The 18,853-nt window shown below is 49.3% G+C and overlaps 1 protein-coding gene across 1 annotated transcript; it reads left to right on the top strand.

Moving 5' to 3' along the window:
* The first annotated feature begins 692 nt into the window (after positions 1 to 692).
* On the top strand, positions 693 to 18,187 carry OXTR (oxytocin receptor). The gene is made up of 3 exons (XM_039886607.1): positions 693 to 812; positions 1,789 to 2,863; positions 17,565 to 18,187. Exons 2-3 carry the CDS (start codon positions 1,945 to 1,947, stop codon positions 17,810 to 17,812), a joined length of 1,167 nt encoding a protein of 388 aa, XP_039742541.1. The 5' UTR covers positions 693 to 812; positions 1,789 to 1,944; the 3' UTR covers positions 17,813 to 18,187.
* The last annotated feature ends 666 nt before the right edge of the window (positions 18,188 to 18,853 follow it).

Here is an 18,853-nt window from a genome sequence, read left to right as displayed (position 1 = left end):
AGAAAAGGAGCTGGAAGTCAGAGAAACAGTCTTTAACATCTAATCTTCCTTTGGCACCATTCAGGATTTTAATTTTGAAGCATGGCAAGGAGGCAGAAATGGCTTTGGGCCTCAGATGAGCAGAATCACTTTAAAATGAAGATAGATTTTTTTTTTCCTTGAGCTCTTCCCCTAAAACTACCTAAAGAATCAGACCTTCCCGTGCTGATTAGAACAGAAGGCATTTCTAATTCCTCATGAATGGGAACAAGAAAAAAAGTATTCCAAAGCAAGGATTTACTTGAATTCACCGCTAAATCCACCACATAAGCTCCTGGGAGAAAAAAAAAAGTGCCGAAATTAACCTGATGTTTGGGAGATATCAGTTAAATGCTTTTGTAACTTCATCACCATCTACTCAGGGGAAAATACTGCTATTCAACCTCCTATTGCCTGAGAGTCTGGCGCTTCTAAACCAAGAAAGGAAGAAACCAAGCGGGTTATTTATGAGCTCCTTCCCTCCTGCAGTTTTAAGCCGCTGTGAAATAAGCCTGTTTGTTACCGCCAAGAGGCCAACGCTGGGCCAGTTAACCCGGCTCTGTGGGAGTCGGCGCTGCCTTCCTCTCGCGCCCCCCAGCGGATTCCTGTGGTGCTGCAACCCCGGCCACCCCCTGCAGAAAAGCGGACCACCAGCAGACAGCGCCGCATGCTGCCGCGGTCCGCGCGCACAAACTAGGTGGTGCTCCTCGCTCGCCTTCTGCCGAGGCTCCGGAGTTCGAGACCTCAGCATACTATCAGACTGGGTTCCAATAGCAGCTACTCCAAACTGGGCGGTAAGCGCACGTATCTTTGGAGCTGTCCGCAGCGGTGCAACTTCCCCCGGAGCCAACTTTAGGCCGGTCTGTGGACTCGGTGTGGGTAGCTGGGTCCTGCTCGCAGGTGGATGGGAACGCCTGGGACTGATGGGACCATCGAAACACAAGTGAAAGTGGTAGGGTGCCTCGCGCTTCTTTTTCCTGAAGGCGCGCAGGGTGCCCCGAGAGGTTGTAAAGTGCTTGGGATCGAGATGCAGAGCCCTTGACTGTAGGGGGCTGAGACGCGCGTCAGGTTCCTGAACCTTAGAGGCTGCTGGGCTGGGGAGGCTTCCTGCGGGAGGTATCTAGGCCTGGGAGGATCCCCACGGGAGGGGTATTGGGAACAGCTGTTGGGCGTCCTGGGGGATAGATATTGAGGCAAGAGTTCCTCCAGGAGGGGAAACTGGACTTGGGTTCCAAGCAGCTGCTGTGGAACTTCGGGGTTTGGGGATGGCTGAGTGTCTTAGAAACAGGAGATTGGAGGATGGTCCTGAGCTGGGGTTCCCCAGTCAAGGGCTGTTGGGGATCTCTGGAGGAAGTAACTGCAGTAAGGTTTATTAGGAAAGATGACTGGTTTGGGAGTCTCGCGGAAGGTGGCTGTGCTGAGGGTCCTGGGGAAGCGGGGTAGCTAGTTTGGAGATCTAGGGGAGATTGCTGGTTTAGGACTCCCAGTCCTGGAAGAAAGTGGCTGATTATGACTCTCCTCTCTCCTTCAGTGGAAGCGACTGGGTATCTGAAGGAACTGACTGCCCGGTAGATTTGCTCTCATTTCCAGTGGCTCAGAGGAGCTACCTAAAACGAGGGTTTTCGGGTGGCGGCTGAGCAACCCCGGGGGCTGGCATTTGTGCCCCGAGTCCCAGATGGCTTGGGGTTCCTAGGAAGGGGACACCTGCACCGCCTGTGTGTTGAGAGGGAAACGCGGAGATCTTTTCAAGTCCTTCGGGTTTCGTTCCAGGGTTGGACCCAGCAGATCAGTCTGCGGAGTCTTGGGGAGTGGAACTCCAGCCGCCCCCTCCCCCCAGGCACGCCACGACGGTGCGTCGGGCCCCGCCCCGTCGCGCCAAGCCTTAAAGAGCACCAAGGCCAGGGGTGCGCGGTAGTGGCCACCGTCATGGAGGGCGCGCTTTTGGCCAACTGGAGCGTGGAGGCGGTCAATGGGAGCGCGCCACCGCCGGTGGTCGAGGGCAACCTCACCGCCGGGCCTCCGCAGCGCAACGAGGCCCTGGCGCGCGTGGAGGTGGCGGTGCTGTCCCTCATTCTCTTCCTGGCACTGAGCGGCAACGCGTGCGTGCTGTTGGCACTGCGCATCACGCGCCACAAGCACTCGCGCCTCTTCTTCTTCATGAAGCACCTAAGCATCGCGGACCTGGTGGTGGCCGTGTTCCAGGTGTTGCCACAACTGCTCTGGGACATCACCTTCCGCTTCTATGGTCCCGACCTGCTGTGCCGCCTGGTCAAGTATCTGCAGGTGGTGGGCATGTTCGCTTCCACCTATCTGCTGCTGCTCATGTCGCTCGACCGCTGCCTGGCCATCTGCCAGCCGCTGCGCGCCCTAAACCGCCGCGCTGACCGCCTGGCTGTACTTGCTACGTGGCTGGGCTGCCTAGTGGCTAGCGTGCCGCAGGTGCACATCTTCTCACTGCGCGAGGTGGCCGAGGGCGTCTTCGACTGCTGGGCGGTGTTTATTCAGCCGTGGGGCCCCAAGGCTTATGTTACGTGGATCACGCTCGTCGTCTACATTGTACCGGTCATCGTGCTTGCCGCCTGCTACGGCCTCATCTGCTTCAAGATCTGGCAAAACTTTCGGCTCAAGACCGCAGCGGCCGCGGTCGAGGGGCCCGAGGGCGCAGCGGCGAGCAGCGGGGAACGCGCTGCCCTAGCACGCGTCAGCAACGTCAAGCTCATCTCCAAGGCCAAGATCCGCACAGTCAAGATGACGTTCATCATCGTGCTGGCCTTCATTGTGTGCTGGACGCCATTCTTCTTCGTGCAGATGTGGAGCGTCTGGGACGCCAATGCACCCAAGGAAGGTAGCACCGGCGGGAGATAGGGAAGAGCGCGGCGGGGCGGCGCCCTGGCCCTGCAGCTTCCTATTGTCCAGGGGTCTGGGGGCCTCTTGCGGGAAGAAGCGGGTTTTGGAATCCTGCAGAGCACAGTGCTTTGGGCTGCGCATGGGGTGTACGATTCCTTATTACAGACGAGGAAACCGAGGTTCAAGTGACGACTCGCTTTTCCACTTGGTCGGCGAGTGTTGGAGGTAACTTCAGAACCCGGGCCCCAGCTCAAGGTCCTTCCACTATAAATTCACTTTATGTTAAACTTTCACTTTGAGTTCAAGTCAGCCTGAAACCACGGGGTCTGGTTTGGATAAGAGCAGCAGGAGATGGGCGATTCGATTCCTCCAACAAAAGGTAGAGAAAGTACTGGGCAGGGCACCGTGGAGAGGTGAACTCTGGCTTGGTGGGGCTGTAGAGAGGCAAGTACCACAGCGGAGTGCCAGGCGGGCTTGGGTACAAGGGTAGGGGGGTTGGGGGTTTGCTTCTGGTGAGGGTAGTGGGGGAAGGGAAGGGAGCTGGGATGCAAATTTTCCGATTTGTCCAGGTTTGAGTGATTTCTATAGGCGGGGAACTCAGGCTTCCGGTTGGAGGACTTGGGGGTGAGGGGAAAGTCAGGGTTGAGGGTGCCAGGGTCCATTGTCCAAGCTTGCCTGGTGTCTGGAACACTAGTAGGAGAGGAAGAAAAGACAGAATGGAGTGATTTGTGTGGAGGGAGCTTGGGAGAACAGAGTAGGATGGACCTGGAGACTTGGGGCTTGTAGCTGGTACTGGGTGGCTGGGAGCTCCAGGCAGTTGTGGCCTCATTGTCTACAATTTACAAATAGCAAGAGGGAGTAATCAGTGGTGGTGAATGACTTAAACCTTTTCGTTTGAGGGTAAGCACATAACACTACACTGGGATGCCAGGGACTCAAATGCTTGTAAGGAGAGACCAAGGGGTTCACTTTCACCCCATCTACCTTTTTGAGACAGTACACATTTTCGTGTTTCCAGATATAATCATGACTCTCCCAACAGTCTCAAATATAACCATCCTAAAGAAGCTGAAATCGCCATTCAGCTGGATGACTTTGTGTTGCTCTATTCCCCAAACCACAGACTCCTGGCTCTTGCAGCCCTCCCAGTTAGCCTAGAGTTTGTGTTAGTGGCTAGGGAAATTGTCATTCAATATTCATTAAGCACCTGTGGTATACTATGTGGGGCGAGGATTGCTGTGAGGACTCAGCAAAGCCAGCCTGGCTTCATCATGCAGCCTCTGGTCACACCTTACATAGGAGATTCAAGGATCCAGAGAGAGAGGGGACGGCACAGCAAATCAGAGGTAGAGCATCAGCTACATCTGGGGTTTTCTGTCCCCCCCACCTCTATTTTTTCCCTGCACCAGATTTCATCTGAGGGCCACAAGTAGGGAGTTGGGTTAGACAAAAGACAGAAGTAATGGGTTATAAGTAAGGCATCAGGCCACCCTTGTTTCCTTGACAGGCTCCAAAGAGACCAGACCCAGGTCTTGAAGAGCTCAAACACCAAGCCTTCAGTGAGACTGTTACTCCCTTAGAGCAGATACTGGGGAGACCTGGGATCTAGTCCTCCCTTCAGCCCTTACCAGCTGTGGGACTTTGGGCGAGGGGTCTCCTCTTCCCCTTGACCCTTAGTATCTCACTTTTAGAGTGAGGACATTTCAGCATTCTGTTCACTCATTCAGCAGGTATTCTGACTCTTCTCTCTTCGCAGCCCCCTGACCTCTCTCATTCATTTTTCTCCCTGGTGACTTTTCTCCCTTCTTCTTGCCCCACCCCCCTCTTCATATGACTTTTTGTCCATCTCCTCATCTGCTCTCCTTTCTCACTTTCCTCCCTAAAGATCGAGAGTATACGGTCAACACACATGTCATAATCACTCAATGAAGTGGAGATCTTTTCTACACTTCAAAAGAACATCAAGCAATTCATTTTTCTGTCTTAAAAATAAGACAAAGGGAAATGGAGAGAGCGCCACCAGAAAAAGTAGGGGCCAGAGGCTTTTGGGCGGACATATGGTCCCCTGTGCATTTCTTGGCGTGCGGCCCCTAGAAGAGAGGGCTCCAGGAACGGGATAAAAAACGGACTCCTGGAACCTCAGGCCTTATTTCCTTTAGCTCTTTTTCTTTTTTCTAGTTCAGAGGAAAGGGTGGATATCATGTGAGAAACCAGGTCCTCCTCCCATTCTGTCCTGGGAGCTCTCAGAAGAGTACAAATGCAGACCACAGGGCATTCTGACTACGCTGCTGCTGGCACCCCCACTTCCCCCCCACAGCGTGTTGCCAGGAGCAGGTGCCCAGTCCATGTGAGAGGCCCATCAAGCACAAAGGACTTGGGCTCTGGCCACCAGCCTGGCCAAGGTGTGCAGGGTTCTGAGTCGACGTGCGCTCAGCTAGAAGGCACGTCCTGTGCCCACTTGACATTAATCTGGATACTTGCAAGTAGCAGGCCGGGCCATCAGAAATGATGGTGTTTACAATCACCTTGGAGTTATGACTCAGTCTAGAGGAGGCTATTAGCAAGCGTTAAGGAAAGAATAAAAGGGAGACACACTTGAGCTACTCAGGAGTTGTTGATCAACAAAGTGGAATTAATGCACAGCCCCCACTTTCCAAGAGGAAGAGAATTAACAGGAGATGTGAAATATCTAGATCAGGGCCCCTTGCTCTGCTCATCTCCTGGAACGTAGATCCTGGAAGGTCAGGGAGTGTTATAAACAGTGTGATATTCTCCAGGGAAGCTGGGGGCAGACAGGCTCAGGCTGAGGCAGGAGTGGGGCAGAGGCGGGATATCTTCCTCCCAGTAGCTTCATCATGAAAACCTCTGGAAGAACAGAACAAGGAGTTCCTTAACCACTGGCTAGCATAATTTCTCCGTCCACTCTGTTAGCCCCTGATCTGTAGCTCTCCCTTGTCCAACTTCTCTCCCTCAACCCCCTACCCCTTCATTCACACCACGCACTGCCTTTATGGGTTTAGAGCTCACCTTATTTCAAAAATAATTAGGTGGGGCACTAAGATTCAGGTGCTGCATCGAGATAAAGTAGATATAAGGAAATGTAAATGAAAGGGAAAAAAGATGATGATGATGACGACGACAACGACAACAAAACAACAACAACGGCTCTGTGTGTGGAGGTGAGATACACATGGGACTTCCTTTTCATAAGATCCAAAGCAAAGAGGAAAACTCTCAACTTTAGTATTTCCATTGTTCAGAAGAAAAAAACAATGAGAGAAAAAAAAAGGAAGCGGAGTATCGTGGTAATTTAATGAGATCTCCTTTCAGTCATGTGCTGTTGGAGCCTTGATTTGGTGAGACTGTAGAAAGGCTGAGACCAGACACCCATGCAGGTTTTGACAAGTCCCACATGTATCCTTCAGAGTCAAATTCCACAGTCAAAGGCTTGGCACCAACCTTTCCCCTTGAACTCAGTGAAATGGGCTTTGATGCTAGTTCCAAGAACTCTAGCCCTGGGCTAGTTCTAAGGGAGAAGGTAGAGAGGGGCGGGTTTGTATTTCCAGGGGTTGGTGGATGCTGGTTGGGTTTGGTGAAGTTGATTTTGAGTCTCTGTCTGTAGTTTTCCATTTCCTGTGTGTGCCTTGTGAAATGCTTAGTCCAGTGAGCAGAGATGAGAGAAAAGGTGGGCAAGTTGGCAGATGGGGTGCGTGCGGGTGCTGCCTGTGCGCACCAAGCAGTAAGTGTGGCTCCTGTCTAATCTCCATTATCAGGTGCTCAGAGCTAGAGGAGGAGCTTTCGAATTAAAAAAACAAACAAACAAATCAAACAAACACACTTCATAGATGAGTCATATTTATCTTTCAGAGTAGTCCCCTTTTCTCTCAAACTTGCCGATTTCCACAGGAGCAAGCAAATGCCTGGAGAGCATAGGGCGGGGACCTCCACTGCATAGGCCAAGGCAGCAGGAGGGAGCTGCAGAATTCTAGACCACATATGCAGGGAAAGAGCCACAAGGCTGGCCGGTGTTTGGAGCCTGCCCCACCATTTTCTCCTGTGTGTCCTTGTGCAGGTTGTTTCACCTCTCTGACCCTCAGCTTCCTCCTGTGTATAAGGAAAATAGCAAAGCCTACTCATGGAGTTGTTACGAGGATGACATGGCAGTGGGGGCCACATGATCAGTGTCACTCTTCTCCCCTCCCCCCATTCTAAAGGTTAAAAGTCTTGTTTGCATTTTTGAAATTGTCTTCGAGATTTTGGCAGTTATTCCCAAGGGAGGAGATGGACATTTTTCTCTTGAGATCCTGGATACAGGGAGGTGGTGGGTGGGGGTGGAAACAGAGCCTGCTGAACAATAAGTCGTGTGGTAGAGGAACTTGTTAGGCTGGAGAGGTGGACTGTGAGTCTTGTCATAACAGGACACCAGCAGTCCTGTTCACTGGTGTGTGCCCAGTGCCAGCACTCACTAGGAAGTCAACCAATGCTTGTTGAACAAATACATGGGATATGGGAAGAGGAATGTGCACGAGACAGGGCAGGGATTGGTGTGTAGAATTGGACTCAGGAGAAATCAGGACTTTCTAAGCAGCCCTCCAACAGTAGAACTGGCTACCTGGTAAAGAAGTGAGTGCCCTATCACTGGGGGCAACCAAACATCTGTCAGGGATGTTGTACCAGGAGGAAGGTTGAAAGGCACAGGAGGCCTGGTTTTAAGTGTTTCCTCACTTGAAAATGGGTTTCCCAGCCCCTCCCTGTTTCTGTGGAGCTACAGCCCCTCCAATGCGGCCTGCCCATCTTGCAAGGACACTGTGCCCAAGGTGTGGGCGGGCCAGGCACCTTGGAGAGGGGCTGCTCTTCAGGTGACCCATTGATATGGAGAGCAGTGGGGGAGGGTGGGCAGGAGGAGATTGGACAGATCAGTTTTGGCCAAGAAGTGCCGTGAAGCTTGGCCCTTCTGGGTATAAATTGCAATTAGAGGGACAGTTAATGACCACATTCTTGTCTGATTAAGCAATTGTGCGTTCTTATATATTCTTGGCTAATGCTAATGTTTTCCCTTTGGGTTTCTGCCCCAAGGTGACTTCACTTTTTTTGTCCTAAAAGGTTTGATTAATAACAACAAAAAAAATTTTGTTGGGTGAGGCTTTGCCATATATTTTTTTCCCATTTGATGGGTGTCTGAGTGGGTTAGGAAGAGGGTGGGGAGGGGGTGCAAGGGCTGTAGGAGGGCCTTAGGTCAGCAGGAGATTAGCTCTCTGGAGAGACTGGGCTGGGCATGGGGCCAGGGCATGGCCTGTCAGCTGCCCTAGGTGGCTGGCCCACCTCCTGACCACTTTGCGCCGGCTACTGTTGGAAGCAAAAAGAAGCCCCAAAGGCTTCACTCCCAGGGGCTGGGGCTGGGTGGTGACTGAACCGTGCTCTGCCAGACCCCATACATCAGGCCCCACCAGCCAGAGCCCCTGAGCCCCCAGAGACAGCACTGGAAAGTGGTGAGAATCCCTTTGGGGCACATTTCTGGGAGGTCTCTGGGCCTCTGCCATTCCCATTTGAGCAATGGGGATAATGCCTTGTGATGAAACACAACACCCTCTCTGGGCATCAGCTTCAATGAAGTGAGGAGTTGGATTAGCTGATATCAGTACCACCCTTGGTTGAGTGCTAGACCCTCTGCCCGGCCCCATCTCATCCTCACTCAAACATAGCAAGGGAAGGGAGCATTATCCTCATTTTACAGGAAACTGAAGCTCAGGGAAGCATGACCTGCTCAAGAGCACGCTGAGGAAGTGGTGGAGCTGGGATGTGGACCCAGTCATCTCATGTCGAGACTGCTAGACTGTCCCCAGGCCAGCATTTTCAAGGTGGTCCACCTCTCTTGGCATCCATATCTCCTGAGCATTTGTTAAAAAGCTGATTCCTGGCCCTGCCCTAGACTCACTGTCCCAGAGCCCTGCACCCTCTCTGTAGCTCAAACATCCTGACTCCTGGGCTCTTTCCCACAACACCCAAGCAACACGGTTGCTAATGACACTGCCCTCTCAGCACTCTGGGCTCAGAGCCTGTGTCCCTTGACTTCCCCTGTTGTCCACTGACCCTATAGTCTTAACTGCACCACCTCTCATGTTGGTCCTTCCCTTCCATTAACTCCTTGGTTTAGAGCAGTTTTTTTGATGTTGACATTTTGGGCCAGATAATCTTTGTTTTGAGTGTGGCATGGGAAGGGTCAGCTGTCTTGTTCATTGTAGGATATTTAGCAGCATCCCTGGCCCTACCTACTAGATGCCATGAGTACCTCCCCATCAGTTGTGACCACCAAAACATCTCCAGACATTGCCCCCTAAGGGGCAAAGTCGCCCCTGGTTAAGAAGCACTGGTCTAGACCCATGTATGGGCCTGGCCTGAACTAATGTCCAACAGATGAGTGCCCCCTTGTCACCTCTGCCCTGGGTTTGGGCCAGTCTGCCTTGTGTCCCCTGCCCAGCCTGCTGACTTGCCACTTCCCACAAGGTCCTTTTGCTTTGTGCCCATGCCGACACTGTTCTCACCATGGAAGTGCCCACCCCAGTCTCTCCTGTGGAGACCCATCCTTCAGAGCCCAAGTCTAATGTGTGGGCTTCTTTGTACACAACTCCAGGGGCTGCCATTTACCTCATGGATAGTGAAGAAGATGCTTCCAGGAGCTGTGCAGGAACAACCTGAACAGCGAGACCTAGAACCTCATCCATGTGCCCCTTTCATGAAACCCTCTCTGTTTCCCCCAGCTGGGGTCACCTTCCTCCTTTGAATGCCAACGCATTCATGCTATAAACAGCTATTCAGTGCCTCTGGAGGGTTTTGTCACACGGCCTCTGCTTTGATCTGTCAATCTTCTGGTGAGGGAAGTTTGCAAGGAGCCCTCCCCAGGCTTTCACCCTCCCTGTGGCCTATGGCTGGCTTATTCATAAATGTGGGAAAGTCAGGCCAAGGTTGGTCACCAAATTCTGGGTACATCCACATACCTCTGGGAAGGACACCCCCATTTTCTGCCAGGCTGGTGTTGAGGTCTTATGTCCCAAGGTGTAGCCAGATGGAGTGGCAGCAGTGATCCTAGACTGTTGACTAAAACTGCCTGGAGCTCAGTTTTCTGGGGTTAAGAATAGAGTTTAAAGTGTGGGGAGGGGGTGGACTGTGCCAGTGGCACAGTGCCTGGCATATAGTAAATGTTCAATAAATGTTTGCTTTAAAAAGAGAAATTTCAAGATGGGTCAGGGTCCTGGGGTAAGTCAGTGCAGTTGAGGGGGAGAGAATTGTTTTGAGCTCAGGAACAGCATTTTAGCAGAGGCCCTGCGGTTTCATTTGAGGAGTGGTGGCAAGCCCAATGATGCTGGGAACCAGAGTGTCAAGAGGTAAAGAGAAACTAAGGCCTCACCTGGAGGAGACAGCAGGAGACGAGGTGGGGAGGTTCTAAGTCTGGGTCTTGGAAACCCAAGGGAACCCTTGCATGAGGGGTGGGCGGGAGTAGAGTATAACCAGGTGGTCTTCAGTGTCCCAGCCTGGGATTCCTATGATCCTGATTCCTGGCCTCTGCCAGAGCCTCCCTTTGTGCTCCACCGGAAGCTGGCACTTCCTACCCATTTACCAGATGCTCAAGTACCACGGCCCTCTGCCCTTCAAGCCCATGCCTCACACTTTAGTGACCACTCTTGCTTATTCTGTTTATTTCTCTTTCTCTCTGCCTGACCTTGATATCTGAGTGTGAACTTAATTTTCCTGGAGTGAATTGTATTTGAGTCCAGTTGTCTTATTAAAAGGCCATTTCTTGTCATCAAGCAAGGAAATTATCTTTTTGCTTTTCCAATGTGCCAGTAAGAGGTGGCTGATTTATCAGGACTTCTGTCTGCTAATTTCATGCTTCAGTTCAATTCAGTACCTCTGCCTACTTTCCAGTCTCTGCTAGCTAGGGACAGAGCCACAAATGAGACTCAGTCCCCAGCTATAGGCTGTAAACATAAATAATGACAGTATGAAGGGAAGGTGCTGTTAGAGAGGTATTTATCAAGTACTGTGAATGCAGCAGGAGGGATTCATTGATTCTGTCTGTCTGGGAAAAAAAAATCAAGGAGACTTCAGAGAGGAAGTAACATTTGAAAAGGGTTTTGAAGGATGAGTAGGAGTTGGCTATGCAAAGAAACAGATGTACATTTCATATTGAGATCATTGGACAGTTACTTTATTGTCTTTTCTCCTATTGGAGGGATACTTCTCAAACTTCAGTGTGTGCACAAATCATGTGGGGGGCCTTGTTAAAATGCAGATGCTGATTCGGAGGGTCTGGGTGGGGTCCCAAGAGTTTGCGTTTTTAACAAGCACCTAGGTGATGCCTATATAGTGTGCATGCATCTGGTCCACTGACTAATTACACGTTGAGTAGTAAGTCTTTAATACCTTATCTTTTTTTCTAAAATGTGCAGTTTGCCTTTATACATATGGCCCAAATTGGCTGCAGGGCCCTGTCATCCCCACAGAGTACAGAAGGGCTGGTCATTTGCAAAAAAGATCCCAACTCTTCTGCTTCCAGAATGTGGTTATCCTTAGGTCCAGCCAAGTGAGCCCAACATGTCCCCTAGGTTTGAGCAGTGACATAATAGAAGCTCGTTTAACACTCTGTAGCCTACAGATTTGGCCGTTAATCCTGACTTATGATATGTGGGGTGATCATACACTTGTGATTCTTAGAACAATTCCAATGTTGTCAAATTATGGGTTTATTTCCAAAGAAGGCACTCTGTAATCCGTATTAGCACTTAATCTTTATATATGTGTACATTAAAAAAAACAAAACTAAACTAAACTAAAGGACTTCCTTAGACCACGACTCCCAAATTTCTACAAAGCCCCTATGGGAATAAGGAACTTAGACCTGAATTCCTGATTCCCTGGTGGTGGGGCGGGGGGCGGGGATGGCGCGTTGCTGATTTGGGGGAGGCGGGGAGGCCTTGGACCAATGATTGGTTCTGGAGTGAGGGCCTCTTATAAAAGTTGATGAGCTCGATTCAATTCAAATGAGACATGTCAGATGCTCCCTATGTCCTTGAATTGTATGAGAAACACCTCATGAACAACACGGCCCAGAGGGGCCTTGGACAGCTGCACGTCAGCTGTCCTGGGCTAATTTGGGCCTCGGGTGACAGAGGAGTGCCGGGAAATTTGAGTGGAGGAAGTGCTGGGAAATCCGAACAGGGTTCTTGAGGCTTGAGTAAAGCCAGGGCTGTAGGCGGGTGGACAGCTTGGGCATACCGTCCTGGAGTGGCCCTCTGCCACCCACCCCTCCATGAATCACAGTGCTGAGAGGGAATAACAGTTGCTTCTGTCTTCTGGGGGTAAGACTGCCCAGCAGGAGACATCTTCTTTTGGCGGGTGGCCATTTCTGCTCATGTCCGCTGCTTGGCATGTAGGAGTACCCCCTTGAAGATCACCCACGATCCCTAGCTTCAGCCCACCAGCCCCTCCCCGAAATGCTGCAACTCCTTGTTTAATAGAGTGCCTGTCTTGTATTTCCCTCTTTCCAACCTGTGTTTGTAAATCCCTTGAGGGCTGTGTTTGTAAATCCCCAGGGCCAGCTCAGTGGCTGGCACCACGTACAGTAGCATGAAAAGGTGCACAAACATCTCATTTCCTCTTTCTCCTTCTCTGAGAAATGCCCTGAGCTCCAGGCCTGTCAGGTATGAGGGCCAATCCCTGGACCAGAGCCTCCCACTCACCCTCCCTTCTGGGCAGGCATCAGAGAGAGTAATGCACAGGCACTCGGGGCTCGCCCTTGGGGAAAAGTGTTCTTTTCACGGGGGAGCGAGTGGAGGAGATATGATTAGAATGGAGTCTCCCTGTGGAGACTTTGAACTCCTGCCCTTTCCAGGGTTGCCACCACCCTTACCCTTTTGGGTTTTGTACGTCACTGGCAGAGTAAGTTTTCCAAAAATGGACTGTCTAGAGTTCCTTTGGTGTCACATAACCCAATCTCAGGGCTCTGAGTTTTTATTTATTTTCTCTTTGATTTTAAGTCATGGAGAAAAGGGCAAAGGACAGTTTCTTTAATCGACCTGGGACTTTGGGCTTTAAAAAATTATGCAGTTGATCATGTCTCATATTCATCAATAATAATAATGCTAATCACTTGAATGAACACTTTGCCATTCTTAAAGCTCTTTTATACAATTTTTGTTTTTAATTTTCTTAAAGTCCTTGTGAATGTTCCCTTCATTTTATAGATAAAGATATTAAGGCTCAGGCAGACGATGTGGCTCAGAGAATGATTAGGTGGGAAGGGGATTTGGACCCAGGGTTCCGCTTTGAGCCCGTGCTCCACTGTGAATGGCTCCACTGCCCCCAGAGAAGGTGCTGGCTGCAGACCATACCTTTCTCTTAGGAGTGAGATGAATTTGACTTCCAGATCCTCCTTTTCTCTGCACTGACTTCATCATCTTTCTGCTTTGTGGAAAGTGTGGCCTGAGGCCAGTCTCATGGAGAGTTTGGGTGTGGGGATGACCCTTCAAAGAAGGGTCCAGGATGACCCTGGATTAAAGCAAAGGGGTGGCCTATGTCCCTCTGCATGGAATAGTCATTGGGTGTGGCTGCCCTGAGACAAAGGTGGTGCCCTGAGAGAAACTCAGCTGTGAGCACTCACAGCCGGCTCTCTGGCAGCTGGGGGATGAGCGCCTGCATCCTAAAGGGGGACTTGGGTGCAGCCACCACAGTATCCGCTGCAGACCTGCTGGACTCAACTTGAGGCAGTGTCACTCTAATTCACCTTTTCAGTCAGTGCCTGATGAGCAGCTACCCAGTGGGTGGGTGAGTGTTAAAAAAAGACAACACGGTGAGGATTTTGGTGTCCAAGAGCCAAGAGGGTGGCGTGGCCCTGGAACTTCCAGTGGGAATGCAGGTGAGCAGAAAGGAGAGAGGACGGTTGTACAGTGTGGAGAGTCAGCAGCTCCTCCCCGCTGGAATGTCCAGGCTCGTGTGTGAGCGCAAATAACTGGTGGCACTGAAATCTGAAGAGCAACATTAGATAGTCACAGGACCCCAAGTAATGTGGAATAAGCCAAAAGCATTCGTATCTAATGCTTGTACATTGTTTCACACCGCCTTTGACTTCCTGAAGCCCAGGAATTCCCCTTGCCTTCCCCAGAGATGGCCCATTGTTTCAGTCTGTTTAAACCTAGCAAAAAATTACAAGCTGGCTAAGAAGGGTAGATCAGCTCTGCAGGCTGCATGGATGGTGGGGTCTTTGGAGGCAGCACAAAAATCTGTGTATAAGCTGACCTTCTTGGCCATGCAATCTAGCCCAGGAGCCACCCTGGACAAACACTGTCACATGGTGGTGCAGCTTTCAGAAGCTCAGCCAATGAGTCCTGTGTCCTATGTCTCCCCACCCCTGCCCCAGGCTGCCTCAGATTCCAAGACGCATCCCAGCCCGGGGAACAGCCGCTCCCCATTGTTTCACATGTGTCAGTGCTAATTCTGTTATTAGTAAGAAAAGTAACATTTATTGAGCACATACACATCACTGTAGTAAGAATGACAATAGCTAAGCTTTAAGTGTTTACTGTGATTGAATGATAAGAACTATGGTGAGTACCTGGTATACGGTCTAATTAAATTTGGCAATGATTCTGTACAGATGTTCTTTTTATTATTCCCATTTCACAGATGGAGAAACCGAGGTTAAGAGAGATTAGGTGATTTGACCAAGAACACACAGGTGCAAAGTGGCAGAGCTAGGATTTGTGCCAGGCCTGGGTAACTCGAGAGCAAAGTTTTGCTCCTGGTAATGTGGAGAGAAGTAGGCTAAGCTTGCCTTGTGGTTCTGTCCCTCCCCTTTCTGAGCCCTTTCCCACGCTTTAAAAAATCTGTGTCTCCTATAAGCATCAAAGGTTGGCTAACTTTTTCTGTAAAAGGCCAAACAGTAAATATTTTAGGCTTGCGGAGTATAAGTTCTCTATAACACTATTCAGCCTTTGCCCTTGTAGTGCAAAAGTTGCCACAGACAACTGTGAACGAATGGACATGACTCTGTTCCAATAAACCTTTATTTACACAAACGAGCTATAGGTGGGATTTGGCCCTTGGGCTGTAGTTAGCTGGCCCCTGGTCTGGACCAGGAGACATTTGTGCCGAGAGGGATGGTGATCTAATAGGAGGCAATATGCTTCTCCTCCCAGGTACACTTGGATTTTAAAAGACCATCCCTGGGGAGTGGGCAATGCTTAGATTTTGAGAGGAGCAGCGAAGTTATTCTCTGACTCTGTCCCTCAAATCACACCATGAGGGCAATTGCAAGGCCAGCCTGTGTCTTTGCATTGGAACTGAGAGGATTCACTGGTTGGAATCAACCTGACTGACACATGTAAATGCTGCCCTAGTTTTAAGAGGAATCAGATTTTATTACTTTCAGGTAGGAACATAGAGTGACTTACTGTGTCACCCTTACTGGGGAAGCTTCACTTTTCTCACTTTCCTCATCTATAAAATGGGGATATGGCTGCTTTGAAAGCTGTCCTGTTCTGTGCAAGCTTGAGCAGTAGTTGCAATGGGCATTTTTATATGTTCCCTGAAAACGTCATTGTGAAATGCAAGGACAATATTTTCCATACTTTGTTCTGTTCCTGCTCCTCTGCAATCCTGTGAAGCCTTTTTAGCCACCAGAAGGGGCGGTGTCGTGGCCTAAACAAGATACAGTAAGTGCAGAGAGCAGGTGCGGTGCAGTCACTTGTCTGCTTAGAAACAATTAATGGCTCCCCAGTGCCTGTAGATTAAAGTTCAGATTCAGCCTGGATTCAAGATCCTCCTCACCTTGGCTCTCTTCTCCTGCGAAACTTCCCTTCCCCAAACCTGGAAGTCCCTGAATGGTCTTGGTCAGTCTCACTTGTGTGTCTGTATTCTTGCTGCCCTTTGAAAAGTCCTCCATAGCCCCTGTTTTTTATTCTCAAATAGCTCTCCTTCCGGCTGATGGCTTGAAATGCCACTGCTAGGGACTCATGTCTTGGATGATTAAGATATTCGCCAAAAAAAAAAAAGAAAAAAAAAAAGTCCAAATGTGTCCTTAGCCCTGGCAGCTTGATTTGAGCAGGTTCAGCTTAGGGAGGGTCATCCATCCCCCAGGAGCCAGGCCAGGCCAGTCATTCATGTCTGTGGCCACCAGGTGGGGGCAGAGGTGCTGGCCATGGCCCCTACTCCTTCCACCCAGGCTGGCTGGACACTAGGGAATTCGTTAAGTGATTACTTTTTTGTTGATATTACTGTAGTTTTTTTTTTTTAAATAAGATAAATAATTGTAAAAAGTGTGGCTTAAATGAACAGCTAAGATTATACACAGCTGGGTAAAAGACGGTAACTTTCTGTCCAAGAGTGAACTTCATTCCTGAAACTTCCTGCTATTCCTTTTCATAGCCTTGTATACCTGCATTTCCCCCTTTGTGTCCGATAGTTTACTTTTATATGCCTTTTTAAATTCTGATTTTTATGTTTTGATTTTGTCTCTTTCATTTTATATGTTTAATTATGATGTTGAACACATCCTATTCTTGGTGATATTTCACCAGAATTTCTAAACTTAAATTCATCTTCTTCTTACCCATCCAATTCAAAGCAACTTTTTCATTCTTTTATATAGAAAGTGAAAAATTTAATTGCCTTTTAATCCTCCTTCATTCTTCCTCTTTATTTTTTTTTTTTAAATTAATTAGTCTAAGGATTAGATTTCCCTCCTTGGCTTTCTAAACTTTCTCTTTTGCAAAATTTTTGATTTCTTGGGATTTGTCGTAGTTCTCTTTGGTTCCTGGTGCACCAAGTAATTAGAACCGTGGTTTTCAAACTTGCCTGTTCCTCAGAATCCCCTGGAGGGATTCTGTTATTTACAACAAATCGCTGAACCTTGCCCCCAGGATTGTGATTCAGTAGTTCTAGGGTAGAGCCTGAGAACCTTCATTTCTAACAGGTTCCCAGGTGATCTGGGGACCCCACTTTGAGAAGCACTGAATTTATCTCACAAACAACCACTCTTCTTTCTTTGGTGCGATTGTGCTCTGCACTGATGGTGGCATCTAGATCTTGCAGCTCCAGGCGCCCCGCCCCGCCCCCCCCCCCATTAGCAACCCTTTCTTGGATTTAGCTTTTTGAATTCAGGAGTTATCTTTTGAAAACTTTTCTGCAGAAAAGACGAAGACTCACGGATTTTCTGAGCCTTCTTGCTGTTGCCTTACTGTGTCCCAGGCACTCTTTAATCCCTGTAGCATTCCCGTGAGGTTTGAATACTCTTACTGTCCCCATTTAGAGATTAGGAAACGGTAGTTTGGGGGCAGTTAAAGTCATTTGTCCCTAATGGGACTGGAATACAAATGAGGTCTGGCAGCTTCTGGACTCTGCACCCTGAACAGTAGGCACTTGACATTTGCTGGGTGAGTGATGAATGGACAGGTGGCCGTGAGGAGGACAGCTCCTGCCGATGGAAGCACGCAGTGGGGAAGTGTTTGATGAGAGAAAGGACAAGGAGCATTCCAGGGCAGGCCGAGTGCACAACCAAAGCAAGGATGTGTGAGGAAGACAGACTTTGCCTCTTTAGTACTCCATTTGTGGCCCAGCACCTGGTCCCTGGAAAGGCTGATCTCAGCAAATGATGGTTAATGCTCTAGTAGTGATGCCCTATTCTCCTTTCTTCCCACCCGCTGCAGCCTCAGCTTTCATCATCGCCATGCTCCTGGCCAGCCTCAACAGCTGCTGCAATCCCTGGATCTACATGCTCTTCTCAGGCCACCTCTTCCACGAGCTCATGCAGCGCTTCCTCTGCTGCTCCTGTGGCTACCTGAAGGGCCCCCGGCCAGGAGAGACGAGTGTCAGCAAAAAGAGCAACTCGTCCACCTTTGTCCTGAGCCGGCACAGCTCCAGCCAGAGGAGCTGCTCACAGCCATCCTCCGTGTGACCGACCCAGGGCTGTACTGCCTCCCTCCACTCGGGTTATGTGACATGGACAGTTTGCCCCTTGATGGCTATATTAATATGTGTATAAGGTACCTTTCAGTTTGCAGCCCTCCACACCTTGGGGCAGCTTGAGTGGGATTGGGGGGATTCTGACACGGGATGGGGAAGCGGTCTCTGTGGGGTGATTCAGCCACCAGGCAGTCCCTAGATTTCCTCTGGACCCCCACAGGTACCTCCGCTTCCCTGACTCCACTGCTGCCCCTGGCTGCTGGATGGGTTGTTTATGTTTTCTGGACCTATAACTTCACTCTGGTATCTTTATTTCTCCTTTATTCTGGGATCTTATGAAAAGTAACAAGTCTAAGATTGGTGACCATTTGAGTGTGGAAGCCTAGTGTCCTGAGCTTGGAGTAAGGTGTGGTAATGGGACCACAGATGGGAGGTGGTGCTCATATCCTCCTGACCTCAGAGTGTGTTTGCCTTTGAGTGGACTAATCCCTGAATCCTTTGTACCAGCTTGTCAGAGGGTGGCCCTAGGAGTAGGGATTACCTTATGAGACCATTTGGTATAGGCAGCCAATTAAAACCTGGATTAAAAATGTTTAAGAAGCTAATATTTAGGAAGTTATTAGGAAAGAAAAATAAAAGATAAAAAAACATCTAGATTGGAAAGAAAGAAGTAAAACTCTGCAGACGACATGATTTTGTATATAGAAAATTCTAAGGAATTCACACATACGTACACATGCACACACAAACCCATTAGAACAAATAAATGAATTCGGCAAAGATGCAGAGTACAAAGCTCAAGATACAAAAATCAGTTGTATTTTTTTTATACTAGCAATGAACAATATGAAAATGAAATTAAGAAATAATTTCACTTATAATAGTATTGGAAAGAATAAACTAGGAATCAATTTAACAAAAGAAGCAAAAGACTTATACCCTGAAAACTATAAAATATCATTGAAAGAAACTGAAGAAGATGTAAATAAATGGAGAGACATCCTGTGTTTGTGGGTCAGAGATCCATGAATAT

This window comes from Pteropus medius, unplaced genomic scaffold, assembly GCF_902729225.1.
Source record: "Pteropus medius unplaced genomic scaffold, Ma_sr-lr_union100, whole genome shotgun sequence".
Classification (NCBI taxonomy): Eukaryota; Metazoa; Chordata; class Mammalia; order Chiroptera; family Pteropodidae; genus Pteropus; species Pteropus medius.
Note: the sequence above shows the minus strand (reverse complement) of the source record. Positions and strands in the feature narration are given on the sequence as shown.

Excerpts from the sequence above, each read along its gene's own strand:
- OXTR (XM_039886607.1), top strand. The coding sequence starts at position 1,945 with ATGGAGGGCGCGCTTTTGGCCAACTGGAGCGTGGAGGCGGTCAATGGG. Across the intron at positions 2,864-17,564 it reads CGCCAATGCACCCAAGGAAG|CCTCAGCTTTCATCATCGCC; the intron begins GTAGCACCGGCG and ends CACCCGCTGCAG.